General features: G+C 42.1%; 1 protein-coding gene and 1 non-coding gene across 4 annotated transcripts in view; one reads left to right on the top strand and one right to left on the bottom strand.

The window, feature by feature from the left end:
• Window positions 1-23,713, bottom strand: part of RBM28 (RNA binding motif protein 28) — a 35,790-nt gene extending 12,077 nt beyond the window's left edge. For all 3 annotated transcript variants that reach the window (XM_009003118.5, XM_002752040.7, XM_035254824.3), the window contains exons 1-14: window positions 23,467-23,713; window positions 19,435-19,593; window positions 19,024-19,118; window positions 18,530-18,605; window positions 18,059-18,151; window positions 16,942-17,013; window positions 15,671-15,869; window positions 15,363-15,502; window positions 13,091-13,163; window positions 10,662-10,771; window positions 6,233-6,306; window positions 4,705-4,840; window positions 3,187-3,251; window positions 971-1,129 (exon numbers count right to left, since the gene is read on the bottom strand). In XM_009003118.5, coding sequence (XP_009001366.4) covers window positions 971-1,129; window positions 3,187-3,251; window positions 4,705-4,840; window positions 6,233-6,306; window positions 10,662-10,771; window positions 13,091-13,163; window positions 15,363-15,502; window positions 15,671-15,869; window positions 16,942-17,013; window positions 18,059-18,151; window positions 18,530-18,605; window positions 19,024-19,118; window positions 19,435-19,593; window positions 23,467-23,584 — 1,569 coding nt within the window. In that variant the 5' untranslated portion in view covers window positions 23,585-23,713. The remainder of the gene's footprint in view (window positions 1-970; window positions 1,130-3,186; window positions 3,252-4,704; window positions 4,841-6,232; window positions 6,307-10,661; window positions 10,772-13,090; window positions 13,164-15,362; window positions 15,503-15,670; window positions 15,870-16,941; window positions 17,014-18,058; window positions 18,152-18,529; window positions 18,606-19,023; window positions 19,119-19,434; window positions 19,594-23,466) is intronic.
• A 145-nt stretch (window positions 23,714-23,858) lies between these two features.
• LOC118143966 (U7 small nuclear RNA) lies at window positions 23,859-23,920 on the top strand. The gene has a single exon (XR_004728444.1). It is a non-coding gene; the product is annotated as a U7 small nuclear RNA (small nuclear RNA).
• Window positions 23,921-26,777: the final 2,857 nt, after the last annotated feature.

The following is a 26,777-nucleotide window of genomic DNA, read 5'->3' as shown; positions in this document are numbered from 1 at the left end:
ACAGAGCACAGCGGACTCTGACAATAGGGTAGTAGTCAAACACTCTTCCAAAAAGCAAAGCAGATTATTTTCTCTGCAAGAAAATTCACATGATAACACAAAGTATAATGCTAAGCACACAACAGGCATTTAATAAATGCCTGCAAATTAATTCAGGCAGACAGACTTCCTCACATTCTGCTGTAATTTGGTCAAATGTAAAAGACAATTCTTAGAAAAAAAAGAACAAAACCAAGAAACTGCTGAACTCAGCCTTGCATGCTCACATGTCCAAAAGAAAGTCTGTTGATGGCCAGATGCAGTGGCTCACACCTGTAATCCTAGCATTTTGGGAGGCCAAGGTGGGCAGATCACTTGAGGTCAGGAGTTCAAGACCAGCCTGGCCAACATGGTGAAATCCCTTCTCTACTAAAAATACAAAAATTAGCCTGGCGTGGTGGTGCCTGTGTACAGTCCCAGCTACTCAGGGGGCTGAGGCAGGAGAATTCCTTGAGCCCAGAAGGAGGAGGTTGCAGTGAGTCAAGTTCGCACCACTGCACTCTAGCCTGGGCGACAGAGCGAGACTTCATCTCAAAAAAAATAAAGGTGGCTCAAGCCTGTAATCCTAGCACTTTGGGAGGCCGAGGCGGCTGGATCACAAGGTCAAGAGATCAAGACCATCCTGGTCAACATGGTGAAACCCCGTCTCTACTAAAAATACAAAAAATTAGCTGGGCATGGTGGTACACACCTGTAATCCCAGCTACTCAGGAGGCTGAGGCAGGAGAATTGCCTGAACCCAGGAGGCGGAGGTTGCGGTGAGCCGAGATTGCGCCATTGCACTCCAGCCTGGGCAACAAGAGCGAAACTCCGTCTCAAAAAAAAAAAAAAAAAAAAATCTGTTGATACGCTGGCACCACAGCCTGAGGGAAATGCCTGATCTGAGCCAAGATCAGAAGGAAAGTTCTCAATGAACAGGGCCAAGTCTCACCTCCTTGATGCGCACCCCTTTCTCTCCTCTGGTAGCACTCAGCAGCAGCTTTCTGAGCTGTTTGTCATCTACAGCCTTTGGGAGATTGTGCAGGCAGAGCCTGGTTCGGGAGACAAAGATATTCTGGTCCTTGAGTTTCTGATGCTTCAGCAGCTCAAACTGAAAGAACAATCAATTGTTAACAGTACAACCCACCCTTTCTAAGAGGCAGGCTCATAACTCTCCAAAAGGAAAGAACTATACTATAATCCCCATCCCATAACCACACATATACAAAAAGGAAGGAAACTGCCCATACCACAGCTTTACAATGTCTAGTACAGGAAAAGAAAAGTTCAAGGGGACAAGACAGTGGGTGGGTAATAATAAAATCATAGGCTCTGGAGAGCCATCCCTAACTGGAGAAATACACAAAATTTTAAAGCCTCCATTTTTCATCTATGAAATGGAGCAGTAGACCAATGTATCTGGCACTGATGTGAGGCCTAAATGTGATAATATAAGGCTGGGCAAGCTGGCTCATGCCTGTAATCCCAGCACTTTGGGAGACCAAGGCAGGCGGATCGCCTGAGGTCAGGAGTTCAAGACTAGCCTGGCCAACATGGTGAAACCCTGTCTCTACTAAAAATACAAAAATTAGCCAGGCGTGGTAGTGCATGCCTGTAATCCCAGCTACTCGGAAGGCTGAGGCAGGAGAATCGCCTGAACCTGGGAGACAGAGGTTACAGCAAGCTGAGATCACACCATTGCACTCCAGCCTGGGCAACAAAAATGAAACTCCATCTCAACAAAAAAGAAAAGAAAATTCCTAGCTCAAAATGCAGCCCAGAGCAAATAACAAATAATACTGTGGTTAACATATATGCCTAGTCCTCATCTACCTACCAACTCAACTGATTATCTAATCCTTCCAAAAGGAAATGGAACTTATTCAAAGAATACTTCAATATTCAAAGAATGCTGTCTCGTCTCAACGCTGCCACCCTGAGGCAAAGGAATATCCATGACCACAGAACCGTATTTTGTTCTTAGAGCAATATCCTCAACTAGGCTGCCACAAAACCCTAGTTCCTGCGTGATCTGTGTCTAAAATGAAATGAAAGATGACATTCTTCTCCCAATTACTTTTTCAAAACTAAGTTGATAGAAAAAAAGTTTTCAATTACAAGTTTTTCTTGTCAAGTCTTCTCAGTCTTGCTGCTTCTTGTTTGGTAAAAGTACCAACAAATCCCAAAATAAACCAATCCCCTGGAAAATGACAATCAAAGGAACATCTGAAGAGGCTATATTTAAGTGCAACAGACTCTCTTTCTGTCAGGAAAAGCTGTGCCTGCTGTGAATTTACAATGCATACATATCACTGAACAGCTTTTTGCTAACAAAATTAGTTTTAAATTAAATATGTCATTAATGCATTGTGCTCACAAAAGGGTGTATAATGCCCCCAAATACCATGATTTCCAGATTTCACTACCAGAAAAGTTGAAAACACTAGTGCAGAACCTGTGCACACTGCAAAAAGACGCACTACAGAAAGACACACTGCCTCCTGCTGTCACTACACTCTCACTCCTGTTCTTCGTCTTCATAGCTGATTCTGTTCATGGTTATGCATCTTTTTTTTTTTTTTTTTTTTTAATTTTTTATTGGATTATAGGTTTTGGGGTACATGAGCAGATACCATTATAGGTGGGCTTGGCTTTTTGAAAGTAAGTTATACAGGAAAAAGTAAAAATTCCTGGGAACATTACCAAACAGCAAAGGAACATAACGGTTATTAGTTAACACTGAAAACGTCTTTAAGATGGGGTTTTTCTAAAATGATTTTATAATCTGGAGATTGTGTACCTTCTTCCTTCCCTAATAAATCCAGCCCGTTCTGATCTTCCCTTCTTAAGTTATTCTGTGCTTATACTGACACCTAATTATATGTAGCCCTAGCCTCTGTCTACATGTGTTCAGCAAACATTGACTGTCAAGCACTAAGGAAACAAAGACTAAGACACAGTTATTTTATACTGGCATAGAAGGCAGACAAAATACTATGTATAATGTTGGGTTACTAGCTGTTTCATCTATGTGCTTTTCTAACAGGGCAGTAAGTACAGTCTCTGACCATACTTGGCTCTTTGATGAGCACATCTAACATTTCATAACTATTTTTGATTGACTTATAGGCCATGTAGAACCTGAAGGTCAATGCCTAATCAACTCACCCGTTCTCTTTTGGCCATATCAGCAGCACTTACGCCCTCTGCAGCCTTCGTCCCAGCGCGAATTACTGCAGAAAGAGGGGAAAAAGGCCAAGATATCAACAAGGGAATTTTCACTGAGCAACCAAAGGAATGTGATTTGAATGATGCCAAACTCTTTGTACAGGGCCCAGAGGATATGTTGGCCAGGACATGATGGCATTTGGTTAGGTCCAGAAATGGGCTACAGGGCTAAGTTCTGGGCTCAGAGCTGCTCTCAAAAACTAAAATTGTGAACATTTTGTGATTTTATTCCTCTTCTCCTCCTCTCCCCTCCAAGAAGCTTCATGTACATGCCCAATGTCAGAAAAAAAGGGCTGGAAGAAATATAGAACATAAATACATTTTTGGCATTTGGAATGCACAATGTTCCACCTATAATCTGCCCTTGGAACTTAACTTTGCTGTTCCTTATGTACTTGAGGTCCATTACTAAGCAGTGAAATAAGCCAGCAGAAAACAGTTATGTTGCCATAGACAACTAGTGCTGAAGGCTAATGGACATTACTAGTGGCCGAACGTGTGCTCTTTCTGGGTCCAGAAGAGGGTGTGATCTTAAGGGCAAGAACTTCCCAGAGCCATGCCCCCCACCCCAAGCCTCTCCCTCCAGGAGATTTAACAGGTCTGTTTAATTTTCACATGCCAGGGAAGAACCAAAAAGTCAGTCACTCCAGCGGAAGTTTAAAGGAACTCTTTTCATTGGAGGGGGCTTGAAGAAGGTGGGAATTCCTTCCAGGTTAAAAGTCCCCTTCTCCTACCCCGCTTTGGATTCCATACTTGGGTCCCCTTCCACACTCTTCATGGAAGCCTTTTTTTTCTCATCTTTTTCTCTTTCTCTGCCTAAATAAATCGCTTTCTGCAAACACTTTTTGGGGTCTGGTATTTATGAGCGTACTGCGCCCACCATGGTCCCCTCTCCCATTCTTGGGAGAGCCTGGAGCCCAGTGGGGAACAAGCTGAGCGCTCCCCTGCACCCCAAAAACACAGCAACACTAGTACAGGCTGTGAAGCTATGGAGGAGGTGAACTGATAAATACTGTGTGACCTAGAATTTTCTAAAAAATGTAAAGCTAATTTATGATTGTCTTTCTGACATTAAAGGAAAGTACTGGGTGTATATTTTAAATCCATGAATAATCCAAAAGAGTAATTTTAGTCATAATGAAAACCTCTGATTAGAAATGACAAGAAGCAAAGGTATTTTGAGTTCTTTCTCCCTGTTTGCCTTGCCAATCCTCTATTGAAAAAGACTAGTCAATCAGGCAGAAAAGAGAATTGGGATGGTTAACCCACAAAAATGAGTGAAGGTTTCCTAACAGAAAGCCACATCTATTAAAGTGGAATACTCATATAACACTGTTAAAGATAACATTTGGGTTTTTTATGTGAAACATGCTTCCAAATATACTATTGCTGGATCAATGATATGGCACAGGGCCACCTACTTAGAAGCCTGGGTTACATCTCCCTACCACTACTCACAGCCTTCTCGGGCCAGATAGAGATTCCGGGTGCCAGTCGGCTTCTTCACTTTCTTTGTCTGAAGCTTTGCAGCCTCATCACGGGTCACTGCCAAGTCAACCTTGAGCTGCCGGCCTCCCAGTTTAAGCCCACCAGCCTGTAACAGATCACAACCTTCTAAAAAATGCATAATGGCCAAGTGCAGTGGCTCAGGCCTATAATCTCAGCACTTTGGGAGGCTGAGGCAGGTGGATCACTTGGGGTAACGAGTTCAAGACCAGCCTGGCCAACATGGTGAAACCCCATCTCTACTAAAAATGCAAAAATTAGCCGGGCATGGTGGGGTGCGCCTGTAATCCCAGCTACTCGGGAGGCTGAGACAGGAAGCTGAGATCATGTTACTGCACTCCAGCCTGGACAACAGAGCAAGACTGTCCCAAAGAAAAAAACCAAAAAAAAAAAAAAAACGACACACACACACACATACAGACACTGAGTAGAAACTAGAAACTAAGCACCTGATAAGAACACCACAGAAAGGGAAAGGGCAAATACCAATTATGCTGTGGAAGCCAAGCCCTATGAGGTTTCAGCCCAGCTAGCTACGAGTGGATCACTGGGCTTCACAATATTTAGCATAGCTGTGCAAAAGGTCACATGTGTATTTCAGGCAGTCAGCAGTACAGAATTTATTTTCTGGGAGTTGATTAGTCCCAAACTGAGGAAAATTATCTGTAAACAGGCAAATGTCCAGTACTGTAAAGAAAGCTAATGAAATAATAGACTACTTACTCAAGAGGATTTAAGAAATAACAGCAATATTAGATAATACTATATTCGATTACAGAACAAATGGAATACTTCTCCAACACCCACACACATTCTCTCTCAAACATCTACTCTACTTCCTAGAAGACCTTACTACCTTCTTATCCTAGACTTTCATGTTATCAATCTAGGAAAGAGGCTGACACACAGACAGCAATAAATATCAGATACATTATTATTCCCATTTCCTCACCTATGAAGTAGAGATAATAATTCTGCCTACCCCAAAGGGCTGATATAATGATTAAATAAGATAATGTATGTAGGCTGGGCACAGTGGCTCATGCCTATAACCCCAGCACTTTGGGAGGGCAAGATAGGCAGATCACGAGGTCAGGAGTTCGAGACCAGCCTGACCAACATGGTGAAACCCCATCTCTACTAAAAATACAAAAAATTAGCTGGGCGTGGTGGTGCATGCCTGTAATACCAGCTACTCAGGAGGCTGAGGCAGGAGAATCACTTGAACCCAGCAGGCGGAGGTCGCAGTGAGCCGAGATCATGCCACTGCACTCTAGCCTGGCAACAGAGCGAGATTCCGTCTCAAAAAAAAAAAGATAATGCATGTAAAGTTCAGTGCCTAACACATACGAAGTGCTAAATAAGTGTTAGTTTTAGTATTATTGACAATAATAATAATAAATCTTTGTGTAAGTATCAGATGTTACCCCTAAGAGGCACTACCTCCTGTGTTACAGGGTAAAGGAAATATCTTCCTTACCTCATTCTCTGGAGAAGCAGCTAGAAGGCATTTCTGAGCTGCTTCTTGAGTCATGAATTGAGCAAATGCACAACCTGCACAATGAGACAAAATTCAGTGAGATCCCAAACTCCCATGGCTAAACCAAAGACAACACTATAAATAGCAGCAGCCTGACACAGAGTGGAAGGAGCAGGTAGCAACTACACGTACAGCCAGGTACTTGCATAATGATGTTTTGATAAGTAACAGACTGTATATACAACAATGACCCCGTAAGAGTACAGTGGATCTGCCCTATATAGGTGTTTTTTATCTTTTATACTGTATTTTTACTATATCCTTTCTATGTACAGAAATATTTAGATACACAACTGACTACAACATTCAGTGAAACAATATGCTGTACTATATAGGTTTGTAGCCTAGGAGCAACAGGCTATATCATATGGCCGATGTGTGTAGTAGGTCATACCATTTAGGTTTGTGTAAGTACACTATGACATTCACACAATGACAAAATCACCAAATAATAAACTTTGCAGAATGAATCCCCATCGTTAAGTGGTGCACACTGTACTGAAACAGGCACTATGTTAGGTACCAAATAAAGACAAAGACACTACTGCTCTTAATGAAATTTCATTATTACTTCACCTTTTCTAGTTCTTCTTAGAACTTTAGTCTCATGATCTCTCTTAACAAGAAATATCCACATGAGGGCTAGACATGGTGGCTCATACCTGTAATCCCAGCTGTTTGGGAGACCAAGACAGGAGGATCACTTAAGCCCAAGAGTTAGAGACCAGCCTGAACACCATGACAAAACCCCATCTTTATGGGTGAAAAAATAATAACAATAATTGGCTGGATGTGGTGGCACATGCCTGTAGTTCCAGCTACTCGGGAGGCTGAGGTGGGAGGATGGCCTGACCCTGGGAGGTCAAGGCTGAAGTAAGCCATCATCACTGCACTCCAGCCTGGGTGACAGAGTGAGACCTTATCTCCAAAAAAAAAAAAAAAAAGAAAAAGAAATATTCACATGAAATGGTAGAGAAATTCCAGCCTAACACTTAATTCAGCACCACTTACAAAGTACCTATTAGAAGACTAAAATATTAAGCAGGAACCACTTAACTCTAAACTCAACTACAGATCTCACTGGCTCACAGTCACCTGGGAGGCATCAGATACAGGCAGATCTGCCTCTCAGAGTAAGTCTCTGTCCTCTACTATATGAAAACAGCAGGGAATCAGAAAGCCATGAGCTCAATTCTTGGCTCAAACTCTAGAATCTTCACAAGGTATGCCTTTCCTTGATTAGATCCAGGGCCAATTAACCCATCTCTATTTCTGCTATTGACAAAAAAACAATATTTTTTTTTGAGATGGAGTTTTGCTCCTGCTGCCAAGGCTGGAGTGCAATGGTGCAATCTCAGCTCACCACAACCTCTGCTTCCCGGGTTCATATGATTCTCCTGCCTCAGCCTCTAGCGGGGATTATAGGCATGCGCCACCACTCTTTGCTAATTTTTGTATTTTTAGGAGAGACAGGTTTTCTCCATGTTGGTCAGGCTGGTCCTCAAACTCCTAACCTTAGGTGATCTGCCTGCCTCAGCCTCCCAAAGTGCTGGGGTTACAGGCATGACCGACTTTTATAAGGAAAGAAAGTAATTTTACCTTTCAGTAGATTCCAAAAAAGAAATACAAGTTTCATTTTTTTTAGTGTTTCTTTAAATTTTAAATATTCTCTCAGATATGAAAACACTGCCATATTCTTAGAGCTACAGAAATTCCACCTTCTATAAAAATGAATGGCAGCGGCTGGGCGCGGTGGCTCAAGCCTGTAATTCCAGCACTTCGGGAGGCTGAGGCGGGTGGATCACGAGGTCAAGAGATCAAGACCATCCTGGTCAACATGGTGAAACCCCGTCTCTACTAAAAATACAAAAAATTAGCTGGGCATGGTGGCACGTGCCTGTAATCCCAGCTACTCAGGAGGCTGAGGCAGGAGAATTGCCTGAACCTAGGAGGTGGAGGTTGCAGTGAGCCGAGATCGTGCCATTGCACTCCAGCCTGGGTAACAAGAGTGAAACTCCGTCTCAAAAAAAAAAAAGAATGGCAGCAGACGAGCTGAAAGGACTCATGTGGCAGGCCAACAAAAAGGGCACTACCCAGGAACTTCTGTTTCCCCTCCTGCCTCCTATCCTCCACTCACATCTCTATTATAGCACCACTCAGGTGACATCTTCCCAAACAGAATAAATACCTCAGGAAAAATGACCACAGTTCTTGTGTTTCTATATTCCTAGCACCTACCATAGTGTACAGCATTAACAGATACTCAATAGAAAAAAACAAATAATAAAGAAATATGGGGAACATGTTTCTAATAGGCAGATTCGAATGAATCTAATTAGATTGAATATGAAGAAAATGGCTACTTCTCTCTGAATGGGTAAGAATTTAATTATTGGGCCGGGCATGGTGGCTCACACCTGTAATCCCAGCACTTTGGAAGACCTAGGCAGGCGGATCATGAGGTCAGGAGTTCGGGACCATCCTGACCAACATGGTGAAACCCTCTCTACTAAAAATACAAAAATTAGCCAGTCATGGTAATGAATGCCTGTAATCCCAGCTACTCAGGAGGCTGAGGCAGGAGAATTGCTTGAACCCGAGAGGCAGAGGTTGCAGTGAGCTGAGATCGTGCCACTGCACTCCAGACTGGGTTCAGTCTTAACATTTCCCTAAAAGACTGCAGTTAATATTTAGCTCTTCCAGGCAGCAAAATGGCATACTGAGAGGGATGAGTTATAGGAGCAGCACCAGGCTGCATGACTAGGTAGAAAAGGTGTCAGAAAAATTTAATGAGCCTGGAAAGGACAACACGTTTTTTTAAAAACTGACTAAAACTATGCTTATTAAGATCATGAACTCTGTTAACATTAATGGACTGAACTTGGAACATTCTATGCAATTCAAATGGTCTAAAAACATTTTAGAAATGGAAAAGATTCAAGAAGTATAACTAAGCATGAAAACTGAAGGTACCTTAAGTGATTATTCTACTTGAACCCACTAATTTTACAGATGAAAACCCGAAGCCAACAGTAGTTAAATGATTTGCCAAAAATCACCTAGTTGATCTGTAGCACAGCTGGGATTAATCAGACCCCTAACTTCATTCCACAGTGCTGCCTTATTCACATCTTTTTTTTTTTAAGAGATGGAGGAGGTCTCTCTCTGTCTCACAGTCTTGAGTGCAGTGGCAATCATAGCTCCCTGAAGCCTCAAACTCCTGGGCCCCCCCAAGTCTCCTGAGTAGCTGGGATTTCAGGTACGCACCAGGTCTTACTTTTTTTAGATGAGTAAAAATCAAGTGATTAGGTCCTATCGATGTGAAAAACAAAAAGGTTTAGAATGGAGGTTCTTAAACCACGGATAGGCTGAAGAGAGCCCACACACCCTCCAAAGCAGCATTTTTCTATGGAGAGGATGGCTGTATGTCAAAGGAATCATGAATCAGAATAAATTAAGAACTCAGTGCTTTAGGAGAATGGCAGCAACAGATGAAATCAAAGATTATGAATGGGTTGGAAAGATGTTTACCTAACAACAGTATACTAGAATGAAGAATGGTCAACTCTTAAAACTCAAAAAAAATAGCTTTAGAAAAAAAAAAATTTAAGGCAGCACTCCTGCAACACAGAGTTTTCCTTCTAACTGCTGCCACTGCAACAGAGTTTCTCTGTCAGCTTCCACCTCTAACAAAAGCAACAGGAAAAAAAAAGATCCTGGTAATTTCAAGCAATGTGGAGTGATTAATACCCATGAGATACTATCACATTTGAAATGCAAAGAACAAAAATGGAATTCATTACCCTAAAGTAAATAAGAAAGGGCTTAAAAAGCTTAGACAAAATTATGGCTAGCAGCACCATTAAAGATGCTGAGTTTGACACCATTAAGACAACCTCAGGATGTCCCTGGTACATTTTTTTTTGAGGGGGGGGGAGATGGAGTCTTGCTCTGTCGCCCAGGCTGGAGTGCAGTGACTCGATTTCAGCCCACTGCAACCTCCATCTCCCAGGTTCAAGCAATTCTCCTGCCTCAACCTCCCAAGTAGCTGGGAGTACAGGTGCATACCCCCATGCCCAGCTAATTGTTTGTATTTTAGTAAAAACAAGGTTTCACCATGTTGCCCAGGCTGGTCTCGAACTCCTGAGCTCAGGCAATCCTCCCACCTCAGCCTCCCAAAGTGCTGGGATTACAAGCATGCTCCACCGTACCCAGTGTCCCTGGTACTTTTATGGAACCCAGGAACCCGGGCTGGCTGGTGGACTGTGAACCCCTCAAAATGGCATACATTATGCTCTCATGTAACCTCGTTAATACTCTCAGCAGTGGCCTCAACTCTCTTAGGGCCTGGCCAGCTGAAAACACATACCTTTAGAATGCTCTGTGTCAGGATGCAAGACAATGCGGACATATTTGAGATCTCCAAACTGTTGGAGAAGCTCCCCTAGTTCTTCTTCGTCTGAATCAAAGGACAGATTTCTATGGAAGACAACCAGATGATCACATCAAAGGTCAATTACATGTTCCAGGACAATGTCTCCCTTGTTCACAAATAGCACTAATACATAGAGATGGCCCCCAGTGGCCCTTGGCCCCAACTGTCTTTCCTTTGTCAATCAAGTTCTCTTTCTCAGGAATCTGAAAACATAAACAGACATATACAAACACCAAACTGTAGGTACAGATTCATTTCAAAACAGTGGTGCCCCATGCCAGGGAAACTTCTGGGGTGCTGGAAATTTCTACATTTTAATCTGGGTGGTGGCTACATGGATGAATACATATAAAATTTTAGCTGAGCTGTATGCTTAATGTACTTTACAGAATATGTTATACTTTAAAAGAAAAAAAAAGTGATAGCCCGGAGAAAAGACCCACATTCTCCATCACCTAGGGCCCCAGAACTGCCCAGATTTTCAGCCTCTTCCTGAGGCTTGCTGGCAACTTTTTCTGAAACCCTCTTTTTCAATTAAATTGGCCAAAATTCATTTCTCTTACTAGAAACTAGAAGATTCACAGGAGACTAGTGAAAAAAGTCAAATTCTCTTTCTCAATTAGCCAGTTTTTCTTCTGTGTTGCTATTAAATCCACGTTTCAGTTGAAATCTTACAAAAGTCAGAAAATTATTCAAAATAGTAACATAAAAGCAAACACAGTAAAATTTACTAAGTCCAAAAAAAGAAAACTACTTACTTCTCTTGAAGGGATTAAAAAATGTTAGAAGGAGATTTTGTTGTCCTAAAATTGCAACACAGTATAAAGATTCCTCATTTCCCCAACTATTTAATCCTTCCAGGAGGAAAAAAAACAGTCCCTAATAAGTATCTATGACTTTACTTCTCTTCTATGCACTAAACAGCCTCATGAATGATTCTATTTCATGGATAACCCAGATAAAAAAGGTTTCTGCAATAAGACATATCCTAGCTACATTATTTCTTTTAATTTGCTTCATCATATACATGGTTTTCTCTCTTCCACCCCTTTATTTTCCTAAGTTCTTTATTATTTAAAAGGTGTATAAGGAACGGTATCCTTAGTACTGAGGTCACACGCTTCTTCCTTACTGTGACATTTCTTTCTTCCTGTTAGATCCTCCACAAATACAAAATTATTTATATGACAGTTACAAATAACACAATTTTTTAAATATATGGAAAGACATGCAGTTAGGTGAGAAAATGGGGTTCAGTACAGCATGTATAAATTCATCTCTGTTAGGGTTAAGGTTAGGGTTAGGGTTAAGTTTATGATGTGGGCATGTAGTATAGGTGTTCTCTGAGTAGTGATTAAAGGGTTTTTTTTTTCTTTTTGCTCATGTATTCATCAATTTCCTAGAATGAACATAAATTGTATAACAATTTTTTTTTTTTTGAGACAGAGTCTTGCTCTATCACCCAGGCTGGAGTACAGTGGTACAATCCCAGCTCACTATAACCTCCACCTCTGGGCTTTAAGCAATTCTCGTGCTTCAGGCCTCCCAAGTAGCTGGGGTTATAAGCGCATGCCACCACGCATGGCTAATTTTTGTATTTTAAGTAGAAATGGGGTTTCGCCATGTTGGCCAGGCTGGTCTTGAATTGGCCTCAAGTGATCTGTCTGCCTTTACCTCCCAAGATGCTGGGATTACAAGCGTTGAGTACCGTGCCCAAAAAAAACAATTTTAAAAGACTGCATAAGAAGATAAAATATATACCTCTAAAATCAGACCCAAATGACCCTAGTATGCTGGTACTTTAGAAAGACTAGAAGGCATGCATGAGGTGTACTAAAGACATCCTAACCTTATGAAAGCAGCAATCTGTTGCAGTCAGTAGAGCTAAACAGCAACAGCAACATGAAATAAAGCCTATCTCCATCCCTACTCCCACCCCGTTTTCCTGGAAACAGATGAGATGCCTTACTTTATTGTGGACCCTGCATCGGAAGATAAGTTAGGCATAAAGACAGAAATTATTTGAGATAAGCAGTTACTCCTCCCCAGCACTCCCCCTAAAACAAAGGCCAGAAGCAAGATGTTTCTAACAGTTGAATTGATTTCTTATAAATGATGCCAACCCAATTACAAAGCATGAAATCTAGATGAAGACATGATGTCAGGACCCATGCTATCTGTCTTCTGTGTTATAGTTCTGATTGTCCTACATTTCTCATTGTTTGGTATGTTCCTGGGACCAGATGTGCTTGATCTAATTTTCTGGGCTAGGTAACAGAACTGGTGCCAAAAGGAGAAGGAAAAGGAGGAGGAGAGATCTATGAAGACAACACAAAAGCAATTCTGGAGGTAGAAAGGCATACCTGATAAAAACAGTTTTCCCTTCATTCACATCAGAGGGTAATTTCCTCTTCTTTTTGTTTGAGACTTGCACAGCTAAGGTAAAAAGAAAAACAAGAAACTGAAAGAGACTAGCATAAGCACATGACAAAGAGCTAACTTCTGTACATAAAGATCTTACATAAACTGTTAAAAGAAAAAAACAATTAAAATAGACAAAGGAGGCCAGGCACATGCTTGTAATCCCAGCACTTTGGGAGGCCGAGGCAGGTGAATCACCTGAGGTTAGGTGTTCGAGACCAGCCTGGCCAAAACAACAACCCATTTCTACTAAAAACAGAAAAATCAGCTGGTGTGGTGGCAGCTGCCTGTAATCCCAGCTACTCAGGAGGCTGAGACAGGAGAATCACTTGAACCTGAGAGATAGAGGTTGTGGTGAGCCAAGATTGAGCCATTGCATCCCAGCCAGGGCAACAAGAGTGAAACTCAGTCTCAAAAAAATAAATAAAAGTAGGCAGAGGACATGCAATTAAGTACATGAAAAGATGTTCTAACTCACTCTTAATTAAAGAAAACATAGCACAAGAAATGAGATACTATTTTTCACCAACAGATTGCAAAATCAAAAAGACAGATGGAATCCAATGTGGTAAGGGTATGGGAAAAAGACATTCCCGTACACTATGACAACAGTGTAAACTTTCTGGAAATACTGTACAGGACACAGGAACCTTTGAGGAAAAACATACACACACAGTCACACACAAATTATAAAAAACCACTATTTCGAGTGTGTATATGTATGTATATGTGTGCAGTTTGCTTATAAATGTATTAAAATATCTCTAGATACACCAGAAACAAATAACCTTGTTTGTCTCTGAGGAAGCTCCCTAAGAAGCTGATGATCTGGGTATAAGGGAGACTCATGTTTGTTTTCAAGAACAGACATATATGCTTCTATATACAAAGAAAATATCTGGAAGGATACACAAGAAACAACAGTGATTACTTCGAGGAATTGTTGGGATTGGTGAGGAACTTTTGCGTATTACACTCTTCTGTATTGTGTTTTTTATTAACTTTCTCTCATTATCATTTATCTGTCCTATAAGTTTTTCAGTTGAAAGAATGGCATGAGACAGCTGACTGGGTTATAGAATACAGAGCCTCATAGTCCCTTCAGTGTAAAAGCTTCTTTGATTCTAAGGCATATACCATTTTCTCCTCACAGAAAAAGCTTATTTCCTCAGATGTTTTTATATGGTCAAACCAACATTCCAGACTTACTGAAATGGAATCAGAATAAAAATAGCTGAATAAAAATCTCCAGCCAGACAAATCAAAGAACAACCAGTTATTAACCATTTCTCATTCTGTAATGACCTGCCTTCCTCAATAAACAAGTTGAATTTATTCTCAATAAAGGCAGCAATAAGGATTGGCTAAAGTTTTACAACATGTTCAAAGAGTTCCTTGCTATGAAATGCTCTGTGTTCCCCCAAAATTCATATATCGAAGCCCTAACCCCAAACGTAACTATATTTGGAAACAAAGACTTTAGGGAGGTAACTGCGGCTAGCTTGCTCTTAAGGTTGGGACCCTAATCTGATAGGACTGCTGTGCTTATAAGAAAAGAGAGACCAGAGCTCACTGTTACTCGTTCTCTCTCTCCCCCAATTCAAGCACACAAAGAAAACGCCATGCAAGGACATAGTGAGAAGGCAGCAGTCTGCAAGCCAGGAAGAGAGCTTCACCCAAAATGGAATCAGCTGGCATCTGGGACTTCTAGCCTCCAGAGCTGTGAGAAAATAAGTTTCTGTTGTTTAAGCCACCTAGACAATAGTACTTTGTTATGGCAGTGCAAGCTGACTATACAGCTCTTCATCCTCACCGTAACTCAAAGGAGTTGTTTAAAATCTACCTTGGAATTCAGATTGTTATATCATCTGTTTCTTCTATATTATCTGTGTAAGATGCTGTTTATCTGGTTATTCAATCAAGTTGGACAATCCAGAGAGAGGCAGAACCTCACCATTAAGCTAGGTCTTAAATTCTCTAAGAATCTTAACCCTCAAACACCACTCCAAAACTCATTTAAAAATCAAAACAAAAAGGAAACAACAAAAAAATCTTTGGAAGAAAGGAGTATAAAAGTTTCCTTTTCTGCATTTAAACACAATTTGATAGACCACCTCAGAGTCCTATTTAAAAAGAGGCCTAAGCAGAACTCATGTTCATTTCAGTAACTTCAGTAATTTCTAAAGACCATTTAAAGTGAAAACCCAAGTGAACCTTTATCCTCTTGCTCCTCAGTGCTGCTATCACTCTGAGCCAGTTCCTCTCCATCATCAATACTATCGCTTTCCTCCAGGTCACTGTCCTCCTCAGAATGATCTTCACTGCTTTCTGCGGAGGCTGTTCTCTTGACTGCTCTGCAAAGGCACAGATCAGAACTAAGGCTGTGCGCTGACAGAGGGGCCTATTCAATTTCATTACACATGTCAATTCTGCAATGATGCAGGCAGAAAAAGGAGAATTTTTCTTCTCAGAGACAATCTTGAATTTTCCTCTGCTGTCTCAGAATAGGCTGAGCTGCTTACCTCTTCTGAATTTGCACAGGCTTGGTCACCTTTGATTCTATATTCTCCTCCCCTTCATCTTCATCATCATCAACCTCGTCATCATCATCATCACCATCATTGTCATCATCATCATTTTCTTCCTCCTCCATATCCTTTTCCTCCCTGCCATTCTTTTTAACTGATTCCTGATGTTTAGATTCACGGCTCTTTTCTTCACCTATGGAGGGAAGTAAAGAAAGAAAAAGTTCATTTAATATCCAAAATGATGTTATTTTAACAAGGGTAACCAATACTCCAAGTTGGTGGTTTCCTTGGTTTTACAGAATTTCATATATTTTTCTTACTGTATATAACAGGAGAAAGTATAAAGAAAAAAAAAGCAAAAATAGAAATAAACAAAACTCCCATCACCCAGATTCCATTAGAATTTGTCCTATTCATCACCCTGAAGGTTCATCTGGCCCAGACTAAAAGAAGTGGCAACTGAGCCTCTGCAAACAGCCAACCATTCATACACCACAGCCATCAAAATGCTCACTAGGGGGCAAAGCCAAGCCATGAACTTCAATCTCAGTGCATTCTATTCTCTGAGACCCTGGTGGCTTAACAGCCAATTGTTTTCTAAATAAAACTCAAGTTTTAAGTTTCTCTGTTCTTAATGTTCCATAACTCCTATTATGCAAAGCTTGGAAAGAACAGCAAGTAAAGGGGACAATGAGCTCAGGCTCACTCACAGCCACTCCCAGGAGGGGGTTTAGACTCAAAAGAGCCTAGGTTTTGGGACCAGAACACCAGATGGTACAATATGAATTGACAAACAGACGTGGACTCTTCTGAGCCAGCAAGAATTTAGAGTTTTCCCTGAAAGCTCAGTCTCACTCTTTTGGTTAATCTTCTACAATAGTCTCACTCTGACAAGCAAGTTCTCATACACTTTTTTTTTGAGAGAGTCTTGCTTTGTCACCCAAGCTGGAGTAAAGTGGGGTGATCTCGGCTCACTGCAACCTCTGACTCCCAGTTTCCAAGTAGTTGGGATGAAAGGCTCCCGCCACCTCCCAGCTGATTTTTGTATTTTTAGTAGAGATGGGGTTTTGCCATGTTAGGCAGGCTGGTCTGAAACTCCTGACCTTAAGCAATCCACCCACCTTGGCTTCCCAAAGTGCTGGAATTATAGGCATGAGACACTGCACCTAGCCTTTTTCTTACACTTTTATCATGAACACAGTTGTTTCGCTACTCTTGCCCAGGTTATACGACACCCCCACTCACCCAACACTACCACATCTTACCTAGAGCAGAAATAGACTGTGTATCTTTATATATATCCTTTGCCACAGCCCAATCCACTGCCACTGTCCTCCCTGTCAAACAGAAAAGTGGTATCAGAAAGGCTGTGGTTTTAACATCCCTACCTCTGTAAAGGACCCCTAGTCATCACAGACAATAATGGAACCAGTAGAGACAAAGAAACTGTCAATTCAGGAATGCCGGTCTTTAAATAAAGCTCCTAGTTGCTGCCTACTCCTCTTAACCCTTAACCTTTTTATCAATGAACAGAAATTTTGCCTTTCTACACAGCCACCACACCTGGGATGAGACGGAGTAAAAACATAAAGAATTAGAACTATGTTCCCAGTTAGAGTATCAAGAATCAAAACAGGCATTCTGGAATCACCTGAACCTCCTCAGAAGCTAGGCTGTCTCTACAGCAATAATATCTTTTTCTTTTTTTTTTTTTGAGATGGATTCTTCCTCTGTCGCCCAGGCTAGAGTGCAGCGGTGCGACCTTGGCTCACTGCAACCTCCGCTCCTGGGTTCAAGCGATTCTCCTGCCTCAGCTTCCCGAGTAGCTGGGATTACAAGCATATGCCACCACACCAGGCTAATTTTTGCATTTTCAGTAGAGACAGAGTTTCGCCATGTTGGCCAGGCCGGTCTTGAACTCATGACCTCAGGTGATCCACCCACCTCGGCCTCCCAAAGTGCTGGGATTACAGGCGTGAGCCACCACACCTGGCCGGCAATAACTTCTTTAGGCACAATACCTGATAAGTCATTATGTAGAGTAGCCTCACAGTCAGTTTAATAAATAGGCCACAGATGATCATAACTAAGAAGGAACCTAGATACCAACCTGTATCTATCAGCAATTATTTCAGGGACATTTTTCACTAGGGATTTAAAAGGACACTCTCACCAAATAAATGAAAGAATACTGGCAAGGGTTCTTTCAAGTTTAACCCTAAGATCAAGTTCCAGGAATATTTCACCTAAATAGCTACCATATTAGCAATGAGACTCTCAACAACGCAAACATCTTTTGAAAACGCAGAAAGTGGGTTACTATACTAATTCACCGAGACACCAAAAATATCTGGGTCAATGACATGGGAATAGAAAACTTACCTTTTATCTCTTTCATGTTCATGCCTTTGAGAGCTTTACCTGCTTCTAGGAGGTTTTTGAACTGAACAAAAGCAAAACCACGCATCTTCCCATCTGTGTGCAAATGTACAAAGAAGTGAGAGGCAGCAGGAGGTAGCCAGAAGAATACTAAGAAGGAAGTTACTGCAATTCGGGCCTGCAAGATGGCCCAAATCCTGCCAGCAGGCCAGCCCATTCCCCAAAGCAACTGCTTACATCTTCTTACTGAGTATACTCTGACTTGGACTTGGGGAGAGCAATGCACTTTCTCTAACTAGTCTTCTGAAACTAATTGTGATCCAACGGAAAATGTCACTGGGGGGATAGAACCATTATTTGGGTTTTCATTAGTTGTCAAGCACTGAGCCATATATTTTACATGTATCACACATATTTGTTCAAGGGTAATATGCCAACTAACATAATTCACATCAAGTGAAGGTTCATTAGTACCTGGCTTCCTAGGGATATTTACTTCCAGTACAGCTCCAAATTGAGCAAATACTGTCTTCAACTCATCTTCTGAACACTGAAGCCAAAAGTTAAGAAAGAAAAAGAGAAATACAATCACAGCAAATTAACATAAAGTATCAATTACTAATTCATTAATCATGAAAAACATGAATATGTTCACTTCTTTTACTTTTGAAACATCAAATGTTTCTAAATAGAAGACGTTTTACTTTGTATCTAAGAGGCGAAAAGACAGACATCTGAGAGCTTTTTCTATCTTTTCTTTCTCAGCAGTAGTTTCCCCAAAAAGGAAAGCAGCTTCACACTTAATACCCGTATTACACAGGCCCACTTTCTGAATCCAACAGGGGTAAGGTTCATTCCCAGAAGGAATTCAGCCCAATTATACCATCTTGGTGAGGAGTTCTACTAATGATCACATCCTGGCTCTAAAAGCCTTCAAACATGCAATGTTTGTTTTCTCTCTCACTTACCTTAAAGCTCAGGTTCCGAATAATTAACCTGGCTTTCTTATCTGCCACTTTGGCTTTTTTAGGCTTCAGCTCCTTCTTTGGGACCTCTGAGTTTTCTACAAAATAAGAGGTAATGGAATAAGTGCTCCAAAATCACCCACTTCTAGGCCAGAACATCACAGAACAAAAGCTCCTGGTGACAGATGCCATTTACCACAGGGTTAAGCGTGGCAATACCAAGGAATACCAGATTTTTCAGACTGAGATGCAACAAAAGAACTAAAATGAGTATCACAATACAATGGATGATTCTGGAGATCAAAAACAAATGCCAAAAGCTTTAAGTTCTAGAAGCTATCACCATGCCTCCCTCTCAGTTTCACAGTGCTCCTCAGCCTGGAAGAAAAACTTCCTTCAATTACTAGAACTCACCACTTTTCCCCTTTTCCTTTGTCTTGTTCCTCAGTTTTTTCTTGGCAACAGTCAGGTTGATCTTGCAACCTTCAAAAGTGGTAATCTCCTTGAGGGCCCTCTGAACATCTTCCAGCATAGAAAAAGTGACATAGCCAAAGCCTCGACAGGTCTTACTCCCTGGAATAATGCAGTGCGGGGAGGGGCAGTGTGAAAAGGAGAGAAAATCATAAGCCAAGAGAACTCAATTCGAAAATCCTCAAAGTCTAAGCTAGAGGCTATACTCCCAACCCACCTTGCTATCAGTTTGCTAAAAGTCTCAGGAAGAAAAGAAACAAGGGTGGTATCAGTGGTTCCATTCCCACTTTGCTTAGAAACCATTAGCCTTCCTACTCTTAATTTGGTGTCTTGGCTGTTAGCTCCTCTTCTTCCCCCTTTCCTGATAATCCCAAGAGCACAGAGGTTCCATAATATATTAGGCCCTCAAAGAACTCAGCATCACAAAGAACAAAACATCATCAGAGAAGGCAAGAAAGGTAAGTATGTGCTATGGTTTGAATGTGTCCCCCAAATTTCATGTGTTGGAAACTTAATCCCCAATGTAGCACTATTGAAAGGTGGAATCTTTAAGAGGTTTTTGGATCAGAGGGCTGTCTTCAGGAATGCATTAATCAATTATGGATTAACGGGCAATCATGACAGTGAAGCTGGCAGCTTTATAAGAAGAGGAAGAGAGATCTGAGCAAGCACATTAGCATACTCAGCCCACTTGCCATGTGACACCCTGCACCGTCTTGGGATTTTGCAGAGTCCCCACTAACAAGAAGGCTCTCACCATATACAGCCACTAGACTTTGGAATTCTCTGCCTCCAGAACTGTAAGAAATAAATTTTTCTTTATAAAGTACCCAGTTTCAGGCATTCTGTTATAAGCAACAGAAAATGGACTAAGAGAGTCTGGTAGCTTCAAAAATCAGAACACAATGATGCAGTCACTCCTCAAAACAGATCAGCAATAATAAATGCCTGAGGCCCTGACAAAGAACCTCAAATAATAAATACTGCCCAGAGAGACTGTAGAAGTTATGACCACTATTACCAATGCCTTAGCTGTCAATATCAAATTAAACCTTTTCCAAAGCAGCTATGAATTCTTATCGATTTTATCTTCAGAACACCTCAAAATAGGTGAAGCAAATATTACCACTCCTTTCCAAATAAATAATTTGAGACGGAAGAAAGTAAGTGAACTGGTTAAGGTCACGTACGGTGTTAGCAGCTGAATTAACTCCTCCTTACCAGCCCCCATGTTCTTCCATAGGACTCCACAAAAAACAGTATGAGGACCAAGCAGATGAAAATTACAAATATCAACTGTAACCCACCTTTGCCCTTTCTGGTTTAACATTTTGGATAGATTTTAAATAATTTACTGCATCAAAAAGGAAAAGGACAGATTGAGCAGTCTGCCTTTACCTGAAAAGGAAACAGAGCTCAACTGCTCTGGTTCTGTTCCCACTACATTTGAATCTGCTTTAGGGTATAAGCCCTTTGACGCAGGACACTGATCTACGTAAACTAGTTAAAGCAACATGACATCAGTTTTTCTCTTCTCTTGGAACCCCCTGTCATAAAAGCTGCCTGCTCACCTTTCAGAAAATGAGAACAAGAAAATTCATAGCCCTTCCTGATCAGTACTATCAAAAGTAAAGCAGCTGAAAATGTAAAGGAGTTCGACACCCAAATAAAAGGACATACAGTAAATACCACACATTTTACATGTCTGCATAAAGCATGCTCACATACATTTAGAGTCCCTGACAACCCTGTGAAATTATTCCCATCTTAAAGAGCGGAAGTGACCTGCACTGCTATGGAGGAAGACTTCACTCCACATACCCTCCCTCCCGTTTCACTGAGAGCAGCACTCTTTCCAGTGCATCTCAGCTGTCTGGAGAGGAAAGTGCATAGTTTTTAAAAAAGAAAGTAAGAGATTTTTAAGGATTTAGACCAAGTAGACAAGGTTTAAGGTAAGGTTACATGTAGCCTATATTCTGAGGACTCAAAGGAGAACTTCCATTCAATGGTCTGTTCTTCCCTGGAATACAATCACCTGGCACTGCATAGTACTCGCTGTACGGAATGTAACTTATACTGAAACCCAGTACATACATATATTCTTTATTTAAAACTTAAAAGTTTTACAAATATTTATACTTTACCATATATGGATTTACTACTATACTATTTAATTTGTTAAAAACTCTAGGCCAGGTATGGTGGCACACACCTGTAATCCCAGTGTTCTGGAAGGCCAATGCAGGAGGATCATTTGAGATCAGCCTGGGCAACATAGTGAGACCCTGTCTCTACAAAAATATTCAAAAATTGGCCAGGCATGGTGAAGCATGCCTGTAGTCCTAGCTACTTAGGAGGCTGAAGTAGGAGGATTAATTGAGCCCAGGAGTTTAAGGTTACATTGAGCTATGATCTCACCCCTGCACCCCAACCTTGGTTGAAAGAGCAAGACCCTGTTTTCTAAAACAAAACAAACAAAAAAACTCTAGTCATGACCCACTCAAGACCCACTAGTAGGTAATAATCTGTGTTTAATAAACACTACTGTACAGCACTTTCAGTCTCTATTTTAAGTATTTAAGCTTCTGTCCTATTCTCCAGCAGTCTATTCACAACACACCAGCCAGAGACTCTTCCAAAATGAAAGTCAGATCATACTTACTACTCTCTGCTTAAAATCGGTGGCTTCCTATCTCTGAGTAAAAGCCAAAGTCCTTGCAATGGTCTCTAACATCCTACATGAGGTGAGCAGATCACCTGAGGTCAGGAGAGAGAGACCAGCCTGGCCAACATAGCGAAACCCTGTCTCTACTAAAAATACAAAAATTAGCCGGGCATGGTGGCACTTGCCTGTAATCCCAGCTACTTGGGAGGCTCAGACAGGACAATCACTTGAACCAGGAGGCAGAGGTTGCAGTAAGCTGAGATGGCTCCACTGCACTCCAGTCTTAGAGACAGAGCAAGAAGCAGTCTCACGCACACACACACACACAAAATCCTACATGATCTGCTACTCTCCCTCTTGTCTCCTGACCCTTTCCCTTCACTCACTTCACTCCAGTCACCCTGTCCTCCTTGCTACTCCTCCAATATACCAGGCATATCTCTGCTTCCGCATCTTTGCGCTTGCTGTTTCCTCTTCCGGAATTTTCTCCTCCCAAGAGGCATATGTTCACTCTCTCACCTCAGTCAGTCCTTCTCTGGCCACCTTATCTATATTGCCATTCTTCACTCCCTCTCCCCACTACACACATGAACATAGACTACCCAACCCCTTTCCCTGACTTATTTTTCTCCTTAGCATTTGACACAGTTTTCACTACACAACTGGCTTACTGGTGGTCTTCCCCACCTTGAAGATAAAAGAGCAAAGTTTTTTGGTTTGGTATTGTGCACTGCTGCATCCCCAGGACCTACAACACTTCCTGGCACACAGTAGGTATTCATTAAGTATCTGCTGAATAAATGAATGAACGAATGGGTAGCATTCTGGCTAAGATGTAAAGGTCTGAGGATCAAATTCGGGGTCCACTACTTAATAGCTGTACGAACTTACTAACGTTACTAAATTCCCCTAAATCTCAGATTCCTGTCTGTAAAATGAGATTAAGATTCACCATCTGGTAAGATTACTGAGAAAATGAAATGAGATAAACTGTATCAAACTGATCACTGTATCTGGCAATCAAGTGACTCTCAATAAGCCTTACTGATGCTCTACTTAACTATTTTCAATAGCGCGCATACTCAACAGAAAGCGCTATAGAAACGTAAGGGAATGCTTTGTTTTTCATATACTGACCCCTATGAACGCATCTAAAGCAGAATCAGTCTGGAAAAGAAACTCAGTTCCCAGTTCCTTCTCTTCGGGGCGGGTAAAGAATGATACGACTCCCTGAAGTTTGGAAAGGTGCCCTCGCCCCCATCTCGCTCCCAGGAAACCCCAGCCCTATTCTCGACCGCCCCGCCCCCTACCTTTTTCAGTGACCACGAAGCACTGCTTCACCGGCCCCACCTGACTGAACAATTCCTCCAGCTGCTCACTGCGGGCCGAGGGCGGGAGGCGGCCCACAAATAGGGTCAGACCGGCCATGAGACCGGGAAACCCAAAGTGCGTGAGGACGCGAGCTAACCCGGCCGGCGCACGGGAGCCAAATGTGCCGGCGCACACGAGGCGAGAAGCTGACTTTGGTAGGAAGACCCGCCGGGAGACTCCGGAAGTGCTCGTTGCTCAAAAGGCACCGGAGGAAAACACGGTGGGGAGGGGGATAAAAGGTTCCGGAATGAAAAAAAATGGTGCCCTGGGCGGAGCTTCTGGAGCGAGGCTCCGCCCCCTGCCCTAAACTTGGCATCAACAATTTCTACCCTAGTGTTACAGCTTTTTTAGAATTTGCCCGGCAGGCTTTCTGGTTTTTGCTAGAAAGCCCCCCCAAAAGCAATAATCTTAACATAAAAAATGAAAATAAATAAACAATTTCTACCCCGATTAAAATCTCACCTCCAGATCCTCCCCACAGTTAGCAGGACCAGTGGGAGAAGTCGTTTTTGCCCCGGGCCTAACTCAGGATCTGATGCATAATGGGTGTTTGCTATTTTCTGAATCGCCTCCACAAATTTCCAGATTACATGCATAAAACACAATCGGAACACAAAGACTAGACATAGGTATGTCATATACGTCATTTGAACAATTCTCATTCTCAGAGGACATTAGCTCTCTGTCACCCCAGCCTCAGAAATAAATTGCTACTAAAGTACACATAGACACAGACTGTACACAATTATTCTTTCAATAAATATGTACTGAGCTCCAACTATGAGCCAGGCATTTGAGATAAAACTGGTGAGCAAAGAAAAGACTGGGTCCCTGCCCTCATGGAGATTACAGTCTAATGGGGGAAACAGATATATTTTTTTTTTGACAGGGTCTTACTTTGTCACCCAGGCTGGAATGCATTGGCACAATCTCGGCTCACTGCAGCCTCGACCTCCCAGATTCAAGCAGTCCTCCTGCCTCAGCCTCCCGAGTAGCTGGGACTACAGGTGCACCACCACATCTGACTAAGTTTTGTATTTTTTGTAGAGACAGGGTTTCACCATATTGCCCAGGCTGGTCTCAAACTCTCGAGCTCAAGCAACCCGCCTCCCTCAGCCTCTGAAAGTAATAGGATTGCAGGCATGAGCCACCACATCTGCTGGGAAGACAGATATTAGTCCAAAAATACTTAAAAATAAATCACAGCACACACATTGGAGGACCACATTGAACACACTCAAAGGAAACGTAACATCCAGCTTATACACAGAGACCTAGAATGCAGGTCCTCCTAGAAACAGAAGATCTTTTCCTCAAGTCGGCTCATCAGACAGACCCAAGACTGAGAGAGCTTAACTGGCTGGGAGATCTGGGTGCTCCTGGATTCTGGAACAAAGAGAGTGTTTGCCATGCCACTGGGTTCAGGACCTGAATAGGTGTAAGACAGCTACACCTTGCAGAACGGCTAGCTACAAAAAAAGTACCCAAGGCCATTTTTTACTTTTTTTTTTTTTTTTTTTTGAGATGGAGTCTTGCTCTGTCGCCCAGGCTGGAGTGCAGTGGTGAGATCTCTGCTCACTGCAACCTCTGCCTCCTGGATTCAAGCGATTCTCCTGCCTCAGCCTCCAGAGTAGCTGAAATTACAGGCGCTTGCCACCATGCCCAGCCAATTTTTGTGTTTTCAGTAGAGACAGGGTTTCACCAAGTTGGCCAGACTGGTCTTGAACTCCCAGCCTCAGGTAATCAGCCCCCCTCAGCCTCCCAAAATGCTGGTATTACAGGCACCAGTAATATGTAATCACTATGAGTCACTATGCCCAGTCTAAACTTTATTTTTCAACATTAGCTCCAACAAGTTCAAAACACATTTGTAAGCAATGATACCAGCCACTTAGTTCATCAATAAAGAACTTCAGTTCTTTGGAATTTAAGCATGTCAATGCAGTCTTTTATTTTTTGCACTAATTGAAAAAACTCTTTAAAGATTTATTATTTTTATTTTTATTATTACTATTTTTTGAGATGAAGTCTCCCTCTGTCATACAGGCTGGAGTAGAATGGTACAATCCTGGCTCACTGCAACCTCTGCCTCCCTGGTTGAAGCAATTCTCCTGCCTCAGCCTCCCTAGTAGATGGGATTACTGGAACACACCACCACGCCCAGCTAATTTTTGTATTTTTAGTAGAGACGGGATTTTACCATCTTGGTCAGGCTGGTTTCAAACTCCTGACCTCAGGTGATCCACCTGCCTTGGCCTCCCAAAGTGCAGGGATTACAGGCATGAGCCACTGTGCCCAGCCAAGATTTTTTTTAAGACTGGGAAACAAAACCAAGTCAGAAGGAGCCAAATTAGGACTGTAAGGTGGATGCCTCATGATTTCCCATTAACACCCTTGAAAACTTGCCCTTGTTTGATGAGAAAAGTGAGCAGGAGCACTGTGATGGAGAAGGGCTCTCTGTTGAAGCTTTCTCTCAGGCGTTTTTCTGCTAAAGGTTTGGCTAACTTTCTCAGAACACCCTCACAATAAGCAGATGTTATCATTCTTTGGCCCTCCAGAAAGTCAGCAAGAAAAATGCCTTGTAGGCCTGGTGCAGTTGGCTGACACCTGTAGTCGCAGCATTTTGGGAGACCAAGGAGAGTGATTCTCCTAAGGTAACAGTTCAAAACCAGCTGGGGCAACATGATGAAACTCTGTCTCTACCAAAAGTACAAAAAATTAGCCAGGTGTGGTGGAGTGTGCCTATGGTCCCAGCTACTCTGAGGCTGAGGTAGGATGATTGCTTGACCCAGGCAGGCAGAGGTTGCAGTGAGCTGAGATCATGCCACTGCACTGCAGCCTAGATGAGCATGAGACCCCATCTCAAAACAACAACAACAATAAAAGTTTCAGAATAAATTTTAAAAAATAACTCAGGGCTGGGCACAGTGGCTCATGCTTGTAACCTCAGCACTTTGGGAGGCTGAGGCGATGGATCACCTGAGATCAGGAGTTTGAGAACAGCCTGACCAGCATGGAGAAACCCCGTCTCTACTAAAAATACAAAATCAGCCGAGTGTGGTGGCACATGCCTGTAATCCCAGCTACTCAGGAGGTTGAGGCAGGAGAATCTCTTGAACCCAGGAGGCAGAGGTTGTGGTGAGCCAAGATCACACCATTGCACTCCAGCCTGGGCAACAGGAGCAAAACTGTCTGGAAACACATACACACACACACACACACACACACAGACACACGTCAGGAAAGGAAG

Source organism: Callithrix jacchus, chromosome 11, assembly GCF_049354715.1.
Source record: "Callithrix jacchus isolate 240 chromosome 11, calJac240_pri, whole genome shotgun sequence".
Classification (NCBI taxonomy): domain Eukaryota; kingdom Metazoa; phylum Chordata; class Mammalia; order Primates; family Cebidae; genus Callithrix; species Callithrix jacchus.
The sequence above is the reverse complement of the archived record's forward strand: the minus strand, read 5'-3'. Positions and strand labels throughout refer to the sequence as shown.